The sequence below is a fragment of the Eublepharis macularius genome, chromosome 2 (genome assembly GCF_028583425.1).
Source record: "Eublepharis macularius isolate TG4126 chromosome 2, MPM_Emac_v1.0, whole genome shotgun sequence".
Lineage (NCBI taxonomy): Eukaryota > Metazoa > Chordata > Lepidosauria > Squamata > Eublepharidae > Eublepharis > Eublepharis macularius.
Genome location: NC_072791.1, coordinates 28,945,400 through 28,966,630, shown reverse-complemented (window position 1 = coordinate 28,966,630; position 21,231 = coordinate 28,945,400). Strand labels below are relative to the sequence as shown.

Below are 21,231 nucleotides of genomic sequence, written 5' to 3'. Positions count from 1 at the left end.
TGCTAACCACACACAAGTTGGATTTTATAATTTAAATCCTTACCCTCTCTCCATCAGATCCAGGTTTTACTGCCCTTATAGTCAGTTCCAAAAGACCCATATCCATAACTCGAACATAATCTGAAAGAGACAAAATATATATCTATTAAACTGCTTAAAGGCAATTTATCTTAACCAAACTCTTAATTTCTTAAATATAAACATATTTCTGTTTAAAGAGTACTTGCCAATACATCAGTTTATCAAAGGTTTATTCTATCCTATCCCTAAGTCTCTCACAGCAGCAGAGATGTTCCTCTCATGCTCCATTTTGTCTTTCCAACAACCCTGTGAAGTAGGTTAGGCCGAGAGGTAAGGCCAAGTGGCAATTTGAACACTGGTGGTTGCTGTCACAATCAGACAGACTATATTTATTGTGCAGCTGGCTTTAGACCAATCTTTCTATTCTCATACCCACCCCAAAGCTGGACTGATTTCCAACTTAAAAATGCAAAAATATTAACAGTACAATCCTAAGAGTTACTCCAGTCTAATCCCATTGAAATCAATGGGTTTAGGTTGGAGTAACTCTGCTTGGGACTAACTAAACTGTCCCTTTAAAAAGGTTTATTTCTAACTATTGTTGGTTGCATTCTGACTGGAGAAATAGTTGGAATAACTATTCAAGCAAACAGGTTTGACTGGTATACCTTTCAATGGTTAACCCCAGGGAAATTTATGATAGTCAACTCTTTCTTGCAAAATTTTACAAGTCTGGAATTTATTGGCATTCCAATGTATAGTTGAACAGAACTAAGAGAAAGTTTTCTGCTTCATGGTCAGCTAAGCACTGTAGTGTATGAAACTCACAACTTCCCTACCTTACATGCACACAAAAATGTTTCACTTGCTACCAGTGACTACACTTGATCAACTTAGCATCATCTTTTAATAACCTCACTTTGAATTCTGTATGTCCATTTCAAAAGATTAAATATACTTACCTCTTTGGAGGTTCACTGTAACAGCATTACACTTGTCAGACAAATGCAATGCAGCTTCGTCCAAGATTATCCTACAGCAAAAGCAGATTATCAAGGAAACATGCATTTCACATACAGTCAAAGGGATACTATTTTATTTTTATGCAGCCTCTATCAATACAGATGGGGCTTGGAGACTCTTCCTATCCACAGTAGTACCTTGGTTTACATCAACTCCTCTGTCATCATTACAACTGGTAGGGTCACAAAATTCAGATATAATGAACAGAGAGGTACAGTGGACTCTTTAGATTAAAAAAAAGTCTTAAAAGGTTTAAGGTAAAGAAAACAGAACACAGTGGGCACCAAAAGAGCTCTGTGAATGGTAGACTAATTTGCTCTTGTGAGACAGCATTCCCAGAGAAATTAGGAAGGGGGGGGGGAGAGATGGAATCACTAAAGATTACCCGGATTCTGTGAAAGCTCTTCCCCCAGAAAAGCTTTTCCTCCCAAGCCAGTGGCTCAGGCAAAAGCCAGCAGTGTAAATAGGAAAAAAGTAGTTGTCAATCGTAGCTCACAGAATTGATATGGTTTAAACTGAAGCTAAACAGATCAAGAACAGCTAAACACTAAACCCCCAAATCGCATCTAGTTTTGTAGTTCATATATGAATGTTTAAAAAAATTACCTGAGAGTAGATGATGATTTATCCAATGCAACGCTACTTGAAATGCTAAATGTTTCAACTGTAAGAAGAGATCTGGTTGGCAAAAACAGAGGCCTAGCAACAAAAAAGAAGCAAGCAGAGAACAAGGTTTCCAATATATTTTGCAAGGAAATTGTTCCAAGACTTCAAATTTCTTTCATGGGAATTTGATATCTGGGCCATGCATGTAGCAAATGGTTCAAGTTATCAAACTGAGATAATATTTTGACTCAAGTACTGTACTAATTTAACTTACCTATAATTTAGAGCACAACTCCAGAGATGGACGTGTAACGTTGTAATAGAGGCTGGAGGATTATATCCCAACACAGGCTCATCAGAAATGTTCAAAAAATACAAAATCTACAATTACAAAAATGTGAAGATAAGGCCATGGTATTTTCAACAAAAACACACTTGACATACTTTACAAAATATATAAGATGAAAACAGACAGATAATGAACGTATTGGTTGTTGCGGATTTTCTGGGCTGTATCGCCGTGGGCTTGGCATTGTAGTTCCTGACGTTTCACCAGCAGTTGTGACTGGCATCTTCAGAGGTGTAGCACCGAAAGACAGAGATCTCTGAGAGACCATCATTCTCCGGCCGTGAAAGCCTTCAACAATATAATGAACATATTGTACAGCCCATTTGGTTCAGCAGGTATAACGTGGGAAGGGTCACATAGTGGTACAGTCCTTTCCTATGCAGGCATGGAACTGAAATACAGAAAGACGTCTGCCACAGAGCATTCTCTTCTTTCTCCCCCCACCCTTCACATACTGAATATTCCTTCAGTAAATGGAGAAGGTGGGCCAGATGGAATATTAGGGTGCCGTATCAGCCTTCCATTCCCCAGAAGGGTCTGGCCTACACTCAATATTCATGTTCACATTCAAATCAGGATGAAGAAAGGGAACAGGGAGGGAAAGAAGAATGATCTTTACCAGCTGTACCATCTCATCTCTCCTCCTTCCTACTCAAATAGCTATAAATGCTGGAAAGTGCCCAGAAGTGTAAGACAAAAGCAAGAGAGAAAAGGGCCCTCTGACTCTCAGCTTGAGGCTCATGGCCTAGGCTTTTGGAGGAGCCAGCATATGAATTCAAAACTAGCCCAAGAGGTAGTTTTCTGTGGTGCTAATATTTTGATGGCTGTTGGGTGTGTGTGTGTATCTGAGTGTGTGTTATTTGCTATCAAGCTGTTTCCAACTTATGGTGACTATACAAATTAACATCCTCCAAAATGTTCTATTATCACACATCTTTGGACTTTCCTTTTGCATCTTATTCACAACAGCAAGCGGAGTCCTTACTTAGATAAAACAACGATTATTTCTTAGAGAAATTGATGCACCAGCAATGCACAAGGAGGGATCACATCCACTATTTTCACATTTTTAATATTAGGTAATATTAGTAAAATGCAAGGTTCTAGCAACAGAAACTTATGTCTATAATGTCATTACTGGGGAAATAGTCTTCCCAACATATGAGTAACAAAAATATCAATGGGTGTGATTTTCTGCAAATTAACATACCTGCTCATGCCAGCTTAAGCCAGAAGGAAGTACTCTGTGTTGGAGAGTGGCTCCTCTCAGCCCAACAGCAACTAAGAACTCCTGCAAAAACAAGTGCGCCAAGTCTGTTTGTGCTTTCAGGTTTAGAAGTGCAGCTTTTGTTCCTACCTCTATCAATGATAATACTTGACCACTACAATACCATGAGAATGTCAGCTACCAGTAACGAAGGGAATCGTTTAAAATCATATGTAAGTTGATACATTTTAAATATCCAAAATCTGTACCAAATACCCATAAGCTTTATTTTACATCTGCAGAAATGTGCTTTGGGCCACAAATCTTTATGCCACAATAAATCTGTTCATCTTTAAAGATGACAAAATTCTTTGCTGGTTTGGCTCTCACAAACTAACACAACTACCATGCTAAAATTTTAAAGTTTTGTTGCAATAATGAGCTCCATCATCATCATCTACCTGAAAATGAACAAATACTGCCAAGAAGCTAAATGCCTAACTAACTCATGTAGAAGGGAACACATTAGGATAGCCACACACACAAACTAAATGGATTATTTCCTATTAACCATGAGCAGAAGGAGAATCTATCCTGTCCTCATGAGCTGTACAGCTGCCAACGCCAAATTCCAGTTTGAGAAGAAAGCCTGGAGGCTCCACTACATTCAATTGTCTGATCCAGTCAAAGATATGCCACTCACTTGCCTCTGTTGGCCAGAATAACCCATCCAAGAAATATTTGGGGGGGATGAAGGCTATAATGGTCAAGCAGTTCCTTGAGCAGCAGCTGCTTTGCCGCTCCACACATAAAATGCATGCAGGTGGGCTCCTCAGGCACTGTGCATGAATGGTGGTGTCTGCATGCACAGGAGGACAACTACTGCCACCATATTCTAATTACACATTGCTATGATTGTCTCCACCCAACAAGCCAGGGCTATGGACTTCTGTCCCCAAGTCCTGCTCTAACAGCGCCTCTGCCATCATTGGTGCAGTCTCAGCCCTGCATCCTCCCCGCTCCCCGTACAGGCTCCCCAAAACCAACTTTCTGAAAGTCTCCAAGTGCTAACAGGGAAATGGAGGCAGTGGGAAAGATCCTTGTCCAGAAGTGCCATTCCATTTGCAATCCACCCCCCAGGACTTATTTTTACATAAGCTAGGAAAGGATCCTTCTTAAAACACAATATAAATACAGAGAACACAGAAATGGTGAAGGAGGCAGAGTATCTAGACTGATTTAAGCAAGGTATTCTACTGCTGAAAAGCTTCTAAAGATACCTTAAAATAGCTTGATGGTCCTGAGCTAAGGGATACACGTTTCAGTACCACAGAAATCAGAGATCTAAAATAAATAATTTTCTTTGGCCATGTGCATGAAAATATAGCTGAAAGCTTTTCTGGGAAAGTATGAATTCACGCAAATGACTGCATGGGAAATATATTGAGAGCATACTTTCTAACTACAAACCTTTGTATTGGTCTCAGATTTATTTGACTGTATCTTAACTGCAACGGACAGCATACTCAAGCAATCCACTCCCACTCCATCAGAAGAAGTCCTATTGAGCCCGCCTTCTTCAGAAACGTAGATAGTAGGTTCTAACCAATGAGGATGTGTTGTACTCGGCAGCCTGATCTCAGATGGAGTGACAACACCATCTACTATACCTGCAGAAAGATTTATTTCAGGTTTAGATTGTTCTCCAAAGTAATATACACAGAGGAAAATGTATTATTTTACTCTACAGCTGGAAACATCTAGCATATATAAACCTTCATGAGAAAAACAAGAGAAATATTGTAAAGTTCATTTACTTAAATAGAAGTATTTCATTTCACTATTTAGTTAAATGAAAACAGACCCTCTTGTCAGAGGCATAGCCTATGACTAGCTTCTCTCAAGCTACTAATTCTGATTCTCCCACAACTGTCACATTTGTCTTCATTAACTGCCTTTAAAAAAAAAAGAATTTACACTATTCTTCAAAAATTACAGTAGAAACCCTTCCAGATTTTTTAATAAAGGTGGTATCATTACTAATGCCCTGACCCGGATAGCCCAGGCAAGCCTGAACTCATCAGACCTCGAAAGATAAGCAGGGTCAGCCTTGGTTAGTAACTGGATGGGAGGCCTTCAAAGGCAACCTGGGTTGCAGAGGCAGGCAATGGCAAACCCCCTTTGTCAGTCTTTTGCCTTGAAAACCCAAACAGGAGTCACTAAATACCAGCTATGACTTGACATCACTTCCCTCCACCATCATTACAAACACCGCACGTAGAACAGAGCCATACCGAAAGTGTTTGGGCAAATCTGCCTGTAAACCTCCGGCAACAGAGCTCTGGAGCAGACAGATGTTTGATACTATCCAGCAGAGATGGAACTGGGGCAACATGTCACAGTTTCAGGAAACAATCCAGCATCTGGAGTAGCTTTTAAAAGCCATTCAGCTTGCAGGGCCCACAGACCCTTCCTGAGGTGTCACACCCTTTATTAAGTTGCCTAGGTAACTGAAAGAGGCACACCTGTCCCAAACTTTCACAGATCTGAGCTCAAAATTAACATGCATTGATACTTCAGGTTTTCTTACCTTGATGATATAAGCTGAGACTACCAGAGTGGAGACATACGTAATGCTTGTCTTCAAAGCCTTCATATTTTGTAACACAGAACAGAGAACCACTACTGAATTCAAACCAAAATTCTCCATGTTTGTCTTCTAGTACATTCCCATCATCCTGCTGGAAGAAGGAGAAGAAAGATACATCAAATCCAAATGCATTTACTGGTTTGGAACTTCTTGCAAAAAATGCCTTTGTTTAAGCCACAGCATATCTAAGAAGCTGAGAGTTCCCTTTCTCTCCTTCCAGTGTTAACCAAACACTGATAACCAACACAGAGATTTACACACTATCACCACCAAAAGAATACTAGTTCAAGCTCTGTTCGTTTTCTCTTACCTTCACATCTGTGAATATTGACACCAATCCATGGTTAACACTCAAAAGAACTGAAAGAAAACTCTGAGTGTTCCTGTTTTGGGATTCAACTTTTTTCTTCCTCCTTGAACAGTAGTTAGGATCAACTGTAGAATAATATTGTAATGTTTCCTCTTCAGACCCACTCTCATCATCTACAAGAAAAGCAGTTACATATTTAAGCAATTCATACAGAGGTTTGATGACATTTTTCAACTTTAAGGAAATTAGATTACATTATCTGTACGGCAGGTTTAAAATTTTCCCTTTGAGAAATTAGCCGTTATCCCTTTATCAGTTTAGACAAACACATACAGACTCACACCTTTATCACTGCAATTTTAAAGGATTTATACAGTATATTACCATAGTGAATAGTAGATTTGAATTGATTAAAACTGTCTTTACTGAAAGTGTTTATCAGCTGGCTGGCCACTGAAAGTCCAACACCATAAGAGAGATTTTCAAATGTTTCTACAGGAGATGGAGCTGTTGGTTCCCACAATAATAAATCATTACTGATCCTAGAAAGGGGGGGAAAACACATGGTTATATTAATTACTCCCTTAAGGAACAAAAAATCATAGAGACCAAAACGAAGACTGTGATATGGAAAAATGTGTTCATAAAGAATTTTATATCATGTTTCTGAAAAGAAGTGTAGGCAATTGACTGCATTTAAATTACCAGCCTTGATTCGATACAGCCTATCCTCTGACTGCATGGTAAAGGAGTTGGAGCATGTGAAGCTGCCTTATGCCACCACTGGTCCATCAAGGGTCAGTATCATCTACTTAAACTAAGCAGTGGCTCTTCCAGGTCTCAGGAACAGATTTTTTACATCACCTACTGCTGGTCCTTTTAATTGAAGATGCTAAGGACTGAGCCTGGGACCTTCTGGATGCAAAGCAGATGCTCTTTTACTGACCCACAGCCCCTCCCCAATTTTGCAGGGTGGGAGAAAGAAGAATCAAGTGAGGTTACATCAATAAGTTACTGAAATTCTTGTCTTGAAAGTGCCAACATTTGAAATATTTGTTTAGAAGCTACATACATGAAAATAATACTTCTGAGAAATCAAGATGGGTAGCCGTGTTAGTCTGTCTGTAGCAGTAGAAAAGACCAAGAGTTCAGTAGCACCTATAAGACTAACAAAATTTGTGGTAGGCTATGAGCTTTCGTGAGTCACAGCTAACGTCACAAATTTTGTTAGTTTTTGTTTGCTACTGGACCCTTGCTCTTTCCTACTGAGAAAACAAATTCTTAATTGAACATATATAGCTTTTTACAACTATGATAATGCATAGCTACCAAATATAATCCAGAGAGCTACTCAAGGATTGTCCATACCCTTATACATGTCTAATGGGATATGCTTCCTTTTGTTCAAATGCCAACTCCATATGCCCTACCACAATCTGTCTTAAGGATCCTCCATTTCAAAAGCGGCTTCCTAAGTAGCAAAGGGACAGAGAGGGTATTTATTTAGGGAACATGAAGGAGAAACAAAACTGGGCACACATTGGGTACACAGAGTTAGTTGTGTCATTCTTCATTGTGAAGTGGTTTGACTCTTATTTTCATCAACAACTAAAAAGCTTGACTAAAAATACAGGTCATATCTACTTAGACGACTAATGCTTAATACTTGCCTATTATAAAGCTTCTCATAAAAAGTCTTGTTGGGCAATGTTAAGCACACATTTGGTAGCATGAGTTCCAGAACGTAATGAGAATTGCTGATTGCTTTGTCCTGAAACTCAATCATCTCCACTGCATCTCCTGGCATCACCATCTAGGCATGAAACAAAATAAAAGATAGTTAGGGAAATCCTCAATGAAAGCAGAGCCACAAATGCTACTGTTCTATTTTCCATTCCATTCTGTTCCATTCTATTTTTGCACAACATCCATCAACAGTATCATTTTGCATCTGAAGATCTAGAGCCCTTCTTTTAAAGTAAAGGTGACCCAATAATACTTGGTAACTGATCAGAGACTCAATGTACCTGAGTGACTTTTCCAAAGTGGATTAATCAAGTGCCTACGTGTTCAAGTCATCATCCTTTGCAATTGCACATACTGCAAGCTACCTAGATTAATGCAAGCCACCAGCCATGCACAGCAATTTTCTAGATGCTTGGCACTTATCGAAGCTTGGAGGAGTGCCGTAAGTTGTACTTAAACCCCCCTTTAGCATGGTAGTTCACAAGCTGTCGTCCTGCCTTAGGTAAATGGTTTGCAATCAGCTGGCATAGCTTCAACTTGTAACTAACCACCATGAATTGTGCTTTCTTGGAGGTTAACCATCATAAACCAATTGGATGCAATCAGTTTCCTAAAGGCATGTTTACTTGAATTAGAAGGCATATATACACACAGCAGTAAACTTGCAGCGTGTTACTGAAACTGCAGGAACTGTCTGACATTTCCAAGCTTACTGCAGGATACTGCTGTGTTCACTGTATAACCTGATATTGTAGTTCTCCTGTTCATTCACGTATCTGGCAAATGAAGTTTGCACAAATGAACCTACCCCCTCCTCAAACACACCACAAGAACTGGACACACTTCAGGCATGTATCAGATTCCCCTCTATGAGACCCATTGTGATGAACCAAAACATGGCCCTTCATGCTTACCTCTTCATTCTCAAACATGACCCTACGAGAGGAAAAGGGAGATGGCTCTGGTCTTCTAAGATCGCACACGTCCTTCAGGGAATGAGAGCCACCTTCTTCTTCCTCTTGAAAGTGACCATTCACTTCCTCCTCGTCCTCAGCAGCTACCCTTTCCAGAATGGAGTGTACAGCAAGTGGGTTTATTTTTAGTACAATCCTAATATTCAAACAAAAAAAGGAAGCATGACTACTGATGAAATAGGTATATGAATTTTAGGGCAATGAAAAGAGATTTGTAAAGTGTTCTGTTGTCATTTCAGTCATAAAAAGTGATATATTTGGCTTCTAAATGCTGTTAACTACTTAGCCCAGCTGCAGCTCATCTGCTGGTGCATCTGAGGTAAATTTGTTTTCCTCTTCAAGGTCACCCACTGAGCTTTAGCACAGTGATGATCTGAATTTGGATCTCCCAGAATTTTAGCCAACACTAACCAGTGCACCACACTTTCCTGCTGTTCTAAACCCTGCCTGGAGTGTGGAAAACCCCTCTACCAAGGAAGTCAAGTACACCATAACATAACTGCAGAATTATTCAAGAAATAAAATAAACAGGGTGAAATCCTGCCTAATATGAGTGGAAGCCAACTTTCCCATCTCTTGTCTCCTGCCACAGCTCCTTGAAGTTATGCCCTTGAAGGTAAAGGGATACCCAAGAACAGCATGGGCAGCTGAAGTAGGGGTCAGCAGTGAAAAGGGAAAATCAGCTAAAATTGTTCCACCTTTTCCAATGGCAGAATATCTTTTGTCAGCAAAAAAAACACATGGTTCAAATACACCCTTGAAGTTACTTTTACTACTATTTAAGCATTAATACCCCAAACCTGTAACTACAGCAATCAACCATATCATTTGAGTTTGTGAGATTTAGAAGACTACTTCATCTGATACTGCAGTTGAATGCTTATTTATAACATACATTTAATAGAAAATGGCTGTGGTGAGGAGGTGAGCCAGGAAGAGCTGCAGCCAAAGAGTTCCCATAAACAGATCGTAGGGCCCAATCCCTGCTTATAGTGGAAAACTATAAGCATCCAAAAGTTACACAGCAAGCAGAGAAGAAATACCATGGGGGGCATTTGATCATATGCTGAAGTTCTTATGATGGTGTTAGAGAACATTAGCCCACCAAGCATCCCACTTTACCGTGGCCAGTCGAAGTTGTCTGATGAGGTCATCTCTCCAACTACCCCGCTGGAAACTTGAAAAAAATTTACCACTGGTTCCTCTTTACTTTCTTTGAATGACCCTGTTGAATGACCAGCAACAGATTAGGTTGTGTGGACCTGCAATTAGTTGCATCGGCATAGTAATTGTGAATACAATTTGGACTTGCATGAAATCAGCATTTTCCCGGTCTTTTCAGAACAAAAACCCGGAGAAGAACTTTTATTTTCAATTTATTTTTTTGTATAATAATCTGTTATATAATAGGATCTTGCAAATGGAAGTGCATACCATCTACACAGCCACCTACCTGAAACATGCCAAAATTGTTAATTTTTGTAATACCACAACACTTTCAGCAAGCTCGCTACTCTCCTGGACTTTGCTGTGAAAGTAAGTTAAATTGTTGACCGAGCATGCTACAGAAACCCTAATATTCTATTACTCTGTAGTAGCATACGATAAAACTAACCAGATTATTCAGAAGAGCGTGGACTTGGAGGTAAGAGAGTGTCCATCTAGGCTACCAATATGTTATTAAGTATCCTCATGTTCATAAGTTTATAGGACTAAAATGTATAACTTTTCCTTTGCCTATGGAAGATTTTTAGTCAGACAGAAATAAAATCAAATTCTTCTCAAAAAAGGCCTTGCTAATGTTCAGATGAGCAGCTCTTCTAAGTTATGTTTGAGGTATGCTAAGAAACCTCAGTCTTCTCAATTTGGCAAGTCCATTTTGAAATGTTATTTCTATCGACACTTTTGATGTTGACCTAAGCTTATACACAAATTCCTCAAGAACATGGTCACTGCAGTAGCGCTAGAAGTGTTCAGTCAAAAAGACAGCCTCAAATACTGCAGAACAGGCAAGGGGATTGGAGAAATCCTAGCCTCAACTGTCATGCACCAGGGCCTAATTTGGCTGATGTGTCTTCCCTTTGCCTCAGACAGAAGGAAGCGTGGATTGGGCACCATCCTAATCTCCTTCCTGTTCCCTAGCTCTATCCCTTCTGGGCTGAGAACCAGAGCTGGTCTGTTCTCCTTGGCCTCCTCTCTCAAGCTTTCTGAAGGCCCTAACCAGCCTGGAGCATGCCCAATGGCTTCTCTCCTTTCAGAAGCCTTATGGGGGTGTGGCCCGGCCTGCAAGGGACCAATAGTGCCTTCTGAGCAATTTCTCCCTTGTTACCTCCCTTCCCTGCCCCCAGGGTGGAGCTTCTCAACAACTGACTGTCAGACAGCTGGCTGTCAAAGGGCCAGCAATCAGTGCATGCCTACTCTTAAAGGGCCAGCTGCTACTGATCAGCTGACTGGTGGGCAGATCTTTATAATGTGCCTCAGTCAACCCACTGGGCCTGGTGGGTGACAATTTTAACTGGGGGTGGGGGGGAAGGATTGAGAAGGATATCTCCACTTCCTCCAAACAGGGATATTCAAGTTCAACCCATAATGCATGAAAGCTTGCATACTATCCAGAACACTTCCATTACACAGAAAGTAAAAGCAGCTAATCATGAAAATATTTTAGATAGTAACCTGCTGTGTGCATCCAAACAGGGTTACAAATGACTGAAATAACCTAAGAACAAGGATTTGTAACCACCCAGGCAGAGATGCATGTTTAAAGTATAAAATCTTTGTCTGAAGTTGCTAAAATATTATAAACACATGTGCTGTAATATATAGGGGTGGGCACAATCCAGAATAACTCAAACCCAGCTGAGAGCCCTGCGATGACCAACTGGGTGGTGGGAGGGCCTGCTGCCACCACCGCGACAACCAGTTGGGCTGTGGAGGAAGCCGCTGCAGGCACCGCTTGCAAGCAACGCTTTAAAGTTGCTTGCAAGCCCTGCCCTTGCTCCAGCTAACTGGTGGGCTCCTCCACTCAGCTGGAGCAAGGGCACAAGGTTTAAACGCACCTGAAGCTTTCCAAAGTGACCCAAATTGCTTTGGAAAGCTTTGATTCGAGATTCCTGAATCAGGCCCGCAATGCTGGGCCTGATTCAGAAATCCCAAATCTTTACGAATCGGGTCCAATTCTAGTATTTATCCCAAATCAGAAACCTGAATACCACACTCCTAGTAATATATGTAAACTGATTCACTTTCTTTGAGGAAAGCTTGTCTATTCCAACCACAACAGAAATTGAACCAATAAAAATTCCCCTTATATTTTGAGGATCGACACAACTACAGCAGTGCCCACTGACAAATGTGTTCATCTTACCAGTTAGTTCTTTAAAAGTGAGCTCTAGTTTAATTTGCTCTGGAGTTGGCCCTCCTGTAAACTCTGTCTGAAGTTCCATATCTACAAACTCTAAGTGAAGAATTTCCTTCTGAAGGGACTTTTTAAACCAAGGTCCTCGTTCCGGGTCTGATCGTAGGTCAGGTATTGGGAAGCGAACAGAAAGCTTCAAAGATGGTGCAGTTACTTGTACTGATACTTTGCAATTTGCAGGAGTGCGTGAATCATCCAGAAAAACTTCAGCAAATGCTTTGTGCTAAAATGGCAGAAAAAAGGAAAAAAAGGAAATAAATGCCAAGAAGTCAAATTATTAATTGCAACCACTTCCAGAAACTTCTTATGCCTACCTCCAATTAAATCAAACTTGAAAGACAGGGATCATGGAATTAAGCTTTCCCCATTTAATGAAAAAATGTTACATTTAATAGCAGAGGAAAAACAGTTGTCCCTGTCAGAAATTTGGGCAGCATTCTCAAAAGTGTTGTTTAGAAATCAATATCTTGCCACCAACCACAGTATTTTCGTTACTATGATTTATGAAACAAGAGATCAGACTGTAGGAAGAGTCCCATCCAGGAACAGAAAGCACTCCTAGGCACACACTGGGCATCATATACCGATGGTCAAAAAGCCCTCTGATCCTCAGAAGCAGCTTTTTGAAGAGCAAAGAGCAGCAGCTGGACAAAGAGGCAAAAGCCCCTTGTGAAGGTGGCTCCTTGTAAGCCAGCCTATATAATTTAGTTAAAAACACAAAAGAAAAATACAGTGATTTTAATGCTTTATTATACGAGCGTGTTCTAGTCAACTGAGTGGTTTGTGCCAATTATTAAAGCAGCAAAACCAAGCCACCCATAGATGACAAGGGGATTCTACACAAAGAGTTTTGTTGAGAGGCAGAAAAAACACGACTTTATAAAATTAAATCATCCCCCACACCAGCAGCACAATGACTATTCTTGACTATGCTCTGGGACTATGCTCTGAGGCAAAGGATGTTGAGAATAGTTAAGAATCAGTTAAAAGGAAAAAAAAATAAGGAAAGGGGGAAAGTGCATGCTCAAGCCCCTGACAGTTTGGAACAACCTGGAGGTGGAGATTTGGTTGAGGTGAAGGAATTGTTCCTTATACCCCACTGTCAATTCCTTCAGAATCACAGATTGTTTGGCATAGACTTTAATATATGAAAAGTTAAACAATCTTTAAAACATGAAGCTTTAAGCTGTTCTCTCTCAAGGCCGATTCTCACATGTGTGTTCATCACCCATGTGCAGCTAGGCGGAAGGGACAGCATGAACTTTTCCAATGGCCTGCCTGGTCTAGCCACTGATCACCAACCACACCTCTACCAGTGGACAGCCACCCTGTAAGACCGGGAAGGACAGACAGTGAGGCCAAAGACTGTTGTGGTATTTTCTTTGTAGTGTTGAAAAAAAGGTAGCCACAGCAGGCAAACAAAGGATGATTTTGGCCAGCTTACCAGGCTAATGTGTTTGTTGTATGAGGTGTACATGTGTGACGCCATCATCTCCACTGTAGTTAGCTTTTGGGGCTGAAGCAAGGAATTTAGTCTATCTACAATGCTGATATCTAATTCACAAAATGCTGGATTCAACTTGATTTGTAATTCCGCTTTCTGGGGGACCGAGCTCAGTCTTCCTTGGCTACCCTACAAAAAAGGACATCAAAATCTTTAGTGGCATTTTACTACTATCTGTAAATCTCACCCACCTCCCACCCTAGTTTATGCATTTTTGTTCGGAGACCAGAGGAAAAAAAATCTCTCCCATCTTACCTGGGGTCCTCTATTATCTGAGTGTTTGTAATGGAGCTGAAGGCAGGAGTGAGGGTGTAACTTGCTTCCTTGTTTTTCAGAATTAAACATTAGCAGCTTTAAAAATAAAACAGTAGGAAAAAAGGTTAATATACAAATACACAGTTTAGGATCCCTCGCCGTGGGTTCAGCAGGTGCATGTGTAAATAGCAAGCACACACGTAGCCCCCTCCCCCCCAGGTAACAAAATACCAGAGTGACACATTTACAATCTGTTCTGACACATCCACTAATCTCTGCCTGATTTGCTTGCTGAGCAGGGCTGGCCCTACTCCCAGCAGCAAGAAAAAAAAATGGGGCTGCATTGCAATATGGTGGGTGAGGTTGACCCTAAATACCAGTGCATGCAAGATCACTGCTGCTCGGCCTGATTGCTACCACTTCCAATTCCCTCATTACTGCTATTAAAACAAATTTTAAAAGTGCAAGAGCCAATCACAGGGTTGGATCCAGGCTGAATTTTCAATGGCAGAATGAAAGTTTCCAGGCTTCCCCCTCCTCCCCTCTCCATAAAAATGCTGCTCCTTGGGGGGCAGGGTACCCTTAGGAATGACAGGAGAAGGGTCTGCAACATGGAGGAGAAAAAAATTGGTGGAAACTGCCAATTTAGCCTGCATCCAACCCACTGATCTCCAAGGAGCTCAATTAGCTTTGGGGCTCAGACTGCCTCCCAAATGAGAATATGATCAACACGGCTGTGAAGATATGTGAAAGATCATAAAGCATACTCTGAAAGTTCTGTAAAAAATGACAGTATTCAGACTGTTAATAAAGGCAGCTGTCTTTCTACACTATTGTAGAGAATCATTCACAGTAATAAGGCTGCGGTTCAACGCATACTTGACTGGGTTTAGGTTCTACCAAACTGAGTTTACTTGCTAGTAAACATGCACAGCGCTGTTGCAGTGTTAAGCATTTGCTCTTGTTAAATAGATATAAAAACGAGTTACCTCTGTATAGTGAGGTATTTCAGAACGAGAGTCAGTAGAAAAAAGGCATTCCAGAAGTTCCATCTGCCCAACAGACAGATCTGTACTCAAACAACGAGAGGCTGATCTTTGTCTTTGCTCATAGGACACTTTAATGCCTGTCCCTATAAATCTATGATGAGAAACAAAGATATAAAAATGTCCATGAATTGGTTATGTGTATTTATTTTAAAACTTGTGGAAAACACATGAATAAATTGCAAGTCTCCCTGCAATGAAACAAAGACAAGAGCAGCCATTCAATTCCACAATTTGTCAGTGCTTAGTCCCGTCTCCAGAAAACACAAAATTAAACTACATACACCATAAAGTAATCAGAACATGGGAAATGATTTGCTGATGCCCCCGGCATCCTATTAACTATTTTTTATCCAATAACTAAATGATTGGTGTGTGCCAATCACGAAAGCAGAAAAATCAGGTCACACACAGTCAAGGCATGCAGGAAGACTTCCTGAGGTATGCAGAAACACCACGACCTGGTAAATGAATCCAAAGTAAAAACCTCTCTTCCCCCTCAGATGTCTTGATGAGATTTGGACATGGCCCGGCAGAAAGAGAAAGCAAAGCAGACAGAGAAATTGACCTACCGAAGCTCGTAAGAGTTCGCTGCATCATGAGAGGGGGAGATTTTATTTAATCGGTACATTTTTATTCCACCCTGCCTCCAAGGATCTCAGGGTGATGTACATCATTCTCATCTCCTCCATTTTATCTTCACAACCACTTTGTGAGTTCGGTTGGGCTGAGAAAGCATGATTGGCCCAAGGCAGCCCAGGGAGTGTCACAGCAGAGTGGGGATTTCAACCTGATTCTCCCAGACAACAGTCTGACTTTCTAACCAATACACCTTACTGGGCTGGGGGCAGGGGAATTTTACAAGTGCTTCTTCTCCCCTTCTCAACGCCTCACAGGCCCTTGACACATATTATCCATTCCAAAGTACCCCTTCTGTTTGTTCAAAGACCATTTCTATTTCACAGTTCAAAAAGATCACTGTCTTAATCCAGGTTTTCCCTTGTGGATACTGGAGTGACACACACACAGAGCTCACACATTCATTTCAATAACAGAAAACAATTAAAGGACACCACCTCCACCACTGACATCAGTGGGAATTCTCTCACACACAGGAGTTCTATGACTACATACGGTGAATATGAGACCAGAGACGGAGAATTATGCAGAGAGTATCAGCTGGAAACCAAGCACTTCTGCATTCCAAGTTAATGGAAATTTAAGAAACTATAAGGTGAACTAGAGTGTCTTCCTCCATTTAGGAGATCAATTTGAAAAACAAAACAGTGGCTGTGCAGTGTGTTGCAAGACTGCTCACAGGTTTTCTACCATATTGCTCGGTGGTGGTTTGCAGTATATCAGACTGGATCCCACCATGTGACAGTAAAAGAGAAATTTTACCTGATGCAGTTCTGTTTGTGCGAGACATTGCACAACAGCAAGTGGAACACCAAGCTTGGATTTTGATTTCCTACCAGTGCTGTTCTGTACAAAAATCAGTTACCTGATGCAGTCATTACAGTCCAAATTTGAGGTGCAATACAGTACAACTGAAGGTCATTATCAGGGAGGGTTTCCCCCCCTGAAATATAGCTTGTGCTAGAAAAGCTAAGATCAGATACAGCCAAGTTGACTTTATGCATGATTTTCTTGTGTTTCCACTTGCACAAAAGTTCCTGTGAAAGCGGAAATGTTCCATGTGATCCATCCTATAATACCTACTACTGGCAGGATTATGAAAAATGCATTTTTAAAAATTGCATTGTCTCAATCCCTCAAGTATGCTACAATTTCACATATTACAGAACAAGCTTAAAATGCTCTATGAACTCTTATAGCATGCCAGACCATTCGTTGAATTAACTCATGAATAAGCAAAATTGTACCTAAGATGATCATGCGAACAAGCCTTTGCAAATACTTCTCGGAGGGACAGAAAATCTTCTGTTGGAAATTTAACTGGATCAACCTTTTCTATTCGGGTAAAAAAATCCTGTGCCATTAGCGTCAGTGGATTAATATTCAGTGCTGTTTCAGGTGGTGGTAAAGGATCGATATGAAGCACTGACATCGAGAAAGCACCCACTACTAGCCTAAAAAGAAGTTCAGGTCTAGATTCATCCACTGAGACTGATCTAGACGGAAGGGCTGAAATGAAACATAGTTAATATTGTTTGTTAGCATATTTGTAAATACACAGCTCATAGTAAATTCTCTTTCAATTATTACAGAAGTAAGCGAGCATTCATATTGCCACAGAGATTGCTGTACGCAAATTATGGCAATGAGATCTGTCCCCATAAAATGTTCCCATTTCGGCAACACCCCCACCCCCCAAACCCTCAGTTTCTGAATGCGCTTCTTTCCAGTATAAGGGAAATTCCAAGCAGGCAAAGACCACCTCACAGCTTTAAAAGGGACCCGTATCCAGCTTGCTAGCAAAAGTTGTTGAATCTCAGTCATCCATGCATGAAATGTGGAGTGTCCTGCATTCCCCTCTGTTCCTGCAGCCATTTGCTACTCCTGGAAAGATTCCTTGATTGCGGACCCAAGTAGAGGAATACCTTCATGGGTCACAGGGCTCAAGTGCAGTGAAGTCACTCCTCTTCTGCAAATGCAGCTCCACCGAGGGAAAGAAGCAATTTCACCCCCTCACCCCTTCTCACTTCAGTCCCCCAAGCCATGCAGCTATACTTCTGAGTGGTCCCATGACTTCAGGAAAGATCTATCTGTGGGTCAGAAGGGGCTGCAGGAATGGAGATGAATGTAGGAAAACATCTTGAACCTTCTGTGCAAGGACAGCTGGATGCAAACCATTAGTATATCTATATAAAATGATGATTCAGACCTTAGAGATCACAAGATTGTATAAGGACTTTTGAGACTCATACAGTGAAATCACAGAATCATAGAGTTGGAAGGGGCCATACAGACCATCTAGTCCAACCCCCTGCCCAGTGCAGGATCAGCCTAAAGCATCTCTGACAAGTATTCATCCAGCCTCTTCTTGAAAACTGCCAGTGAGGGGGGAGCTCACCACAGAGCAGAGTTACTCCAGTCTAAGCCCATTGATTTCAATGAGCTTAAATACCACATGTCAAATACTTCATTATCTTGTGTAACCCACAATGGCGGGGGGGGGGGGAGGAGAAAAGCAGTATGATGCAATGTTTTCACCAATCTTCCAAAAAATGAGACAGCAAATCTCCAACATTTACTTACAAGTCCTTCGTAAAGGGGCTGGGTGGACTACACTGGGTGTAAATGACGGAATTCTTATTTGCTGTGGTTCCTGCTTGTTCTGGTCAGGAAAATCTCCCCATGCTGGCTGCTGTGAAACAAACACATTAACTCATCTAATGCGACAGAAAGTTTGAAAACATCTTTGGTATATACCCTCCTAGGAATAGTATCCCAGCTTGTTAATCATAGGATACGTCTGTCAATTGTGAAACATTTTGTGGCCCTATTGTTTTCCTGACATTTTGCTTCAAGAGGGAAAATCATTCAGGCCTTGGGCTGTACAACAGGTGACGGTTGCTTGTATCAGGTCATGAGTTTTGGGACTAGGCTTTAAGGTAAAATAAAACACCCAGGGATGGGTCCTGCCCACCCTGCCAGCAAGAGGAAGGAAGGGGCTCCTTTTGACTTCTCTAAAGGTTAGGTCATGGGTCATAGGACCTATTTTTAATTCTTTATTCATTCACAGCCCACCTTCCCTCCCTTGTGGGGACCCATAGCGACATCACATTACTCTCCCCTCCTCCACCATATCCTCACAACAGCCACTGCCTCATAGGTAGTTTCGGCTGAGAAACTGCGATGGGCCCAAAGTCACCTGCCAAATTTCCATGGTCAGGACAGGGACCTGAACCCGACTGGCACTCTAACCACTAAGCCAAGCTAGCTCTCGTGTGCCCAAAAGCCGTGCAGGATAGGGGCTGGAGTAAGGAGAAAAACTAATGAGGTGGAACAGAAAAGTTGAGCACATTCAACCTACGTGACAGAAGAGGACAAGCAGCTTGTCTTAGAAAAAAATGTTCTGCATTATTTGTAAGTCCTTCTAGCTTGAAAGTACACCCAAGTAAAATGCGAGGTAAATTTGATTTTCTAGAGATTCTGATTGCTTAGATACAAGATTATTTTAGATAAAGATCAGTAGTAAGATGAAGCAGTAACACAAAAGTTTTTCTACAATTGTTTGTATCTCAGAATTTGATCGTTCTGGGTAACAACATTAAACCTCAGCAATTTCATAACAACATTCAATTTATATACCACCCTTCAGGACTACAACACCCACTCAGAGCAGTTTACAAAGTATGTTGTTACGAGTAACAATGCCCGTTGTGGGAAAAAAGACAATGGGTTCTAGAAAGGGGAGGGTGGGTATTGCCTCCTCCTCCTCCTCTGTGCCTGATCCTGGCCAGGCGAAGGGGGAGCAGGCATTGTAATCTGCTCTGCGCCTGATCACAGCTGGGTGAAGGAGGGCGGGCTTTGTCTCCTGCTCTGCGCCTCATCCCAGCTGGGTGAAGACAGGGGCAGGCATTGCCACCTGCTCTACTCCTGATCCAAGCTGGGTGAAAGCAGGGGGTTGGCACTGCCACCTGCTCCGCGTCTGATTCCAGCCTGGGCTTCCTGCTGTGGCGTGCTCTCTGGAGGGACAAGCTGCCTTGTCTGGGCTTCGCTCCATGGCAGCGCCCTCTGGCGGAACACGAGGGTAGGAAGCGAGTTGTCAGGAATACAGTTAGCCTTTTACATAGTAGGATTATCCCCACAACAATCACCCTGTGAGATGGGCGGGGCTGAGAGAGCTCTAAGAGAGCTGTGACTGACCTAAGGTCACTCAGCTGGTTTCAAGTGGAGGAGTGGGGAATCAAACCCGGCTCTCCAGATTAGAGTCCTGTTGCTCTTAATCGCTACACCCAACTGGCTCATCAAACATAGTAACTGGCTATCAACATATCTATTACATTTATGTTCTTATATTTAGCCGGCCAATTAATATTTGGTGACGAGGCCTGTGTGACGCCAAACTGAGACATAACATGGTAAGCAGCATGCAGTGTGGGGGCTACATTTGGACCATCAAGGAAATCCCCCCTTCAACACCTCTCTTGGAATCAGAAAAGGCCAGGATTTTAGATTTTTCATAAAGAAATAGTGTATTTTTAACACGTGAGCATATACACGTAACAGAAAGTTACAGCAAGGCCATAGCAAATTATGTCCAGCCCACTCTGCGCCCAAGGTGTAAAGGTTCAGAGCACTGAAAGTGATCTTCCTCCAAACTATGTATAGATGCCTGCTGGAAATCACTCTGGTAGAATGGCATTGGTAGTTATTTAGATATGTAAAAAAAATCCATCCCCCCAAACTCATTTATTTATTGAAGATGAAATATTAAGAGTAACATACCACTACCGTACTAAGTGGAGATCCTGCAGGAGTAGTAGTATATGTACTAGTTAAAGAAAGGTCTAAATCCATAGTAGGTGGATCTCCAAGAGGTGGGAGAGAAGACAGACTGTGAGACATTTCCATGTCAGCCATTGAGAAGAAAACCTCTTCTTCTGAAGGGAAAAAAAAAGCTCGTACATAACTTATTTGAAATGACAAATATTTATGTTTACAGTATTCAGAAGTCAATGGACTAGGTGACTAACACTGACAACACTTATACCCTCGTATGTGTCATAGATTACTGTCAAGAGAGAGACAACAATCCTTGCCCACTTTCACAATCTGTTAATTCCAGGTATGTATGTTTTAAATGTTATATGACAACGAAAATAAGAGAAGTACCACTGTTGCATCCCATCTAAAGACTAGTTTCACTAAAGACAATTTACTTGTAGATAAACCAACATCAGAATGCCAGTAGTTCAGGACATAATAATGATTGACTGATAGCCATTAAGGTAAAGGTAGTCCCCTGTGCAAGCACCGAGTCATTACTGACCCATGGGGGGACGCTGCATCACGACGTTTTATTGGCAGACTTTTTTTACGGGGTGGTTTGCCATTGCCTTCCCCAGTCATCTACACTTTACCCCCAGGAAACTGGGTACTCATTTTACCGACCTCAGAAGGATGGAAGGCTGAGTCAACCTTGAGCCGGC

At 41.5% G+C, this 21,231-nt stretch overlaps 1 protein-coding gene across 1 annotated transcript in view; it reads right to left on the bottom strand.

Moving 5' to 3' along the window:
• ATG2B (autophagy related 2B) overlaps positions 1 to 21,231 on the bottom strand; it is a 55,488-nt gene that overhangs the window by 20,187 nt on the left and 14,070 nt on the right. The window contains 19 exon segments of the mRNA XM_054970741.1: positions 44 to 120; positions 984 to 1,054; positions 1,651 to 1,743; positions 1,925 to 2,031; positions 3,210 to 3,290; positions 4,677 to 4,876; positions 5,797 to 5,947; positions 6,167 to 6,339; positions 6,551 to 6,708; positions 7,837 to 7,979; positions 8,827 to 9,022; positions 10,009 to 10,111; positions 12,254 to 12,527; positions 13,749 to 13,937; positions 14,064 to 14,159; positions 15,053 to 15,203; positions 16,996 to 17,257; positions 18,332 to 18,440; positions 20,528 to 20,682. Of these exon segments, the coding sequence (XP_054826716.1) occupies positions 44 to 120; positions 984 to 1,054; positions 1,651 to 1,743; positions 1,925 to 2,031; positions 3,210 to 3,290; positions 4,677 to 4,876; positions 5,797 to 5,947; positions 6,167 to 6,339; positions 6,551 to 6,708; positions 7,837 to 7,979; positions 8,827 to 9,022; positions 10,009 to 10,111; positions 12,254 to 12,527; positions 13,749 to 13,937; positions 14,064 to 14,159; positions 15,053 to 15,203; positions 16,996 to 17,257; positions 18,332 to 18,440; positions 20,528 to 20,682 (2,789 nt within the window).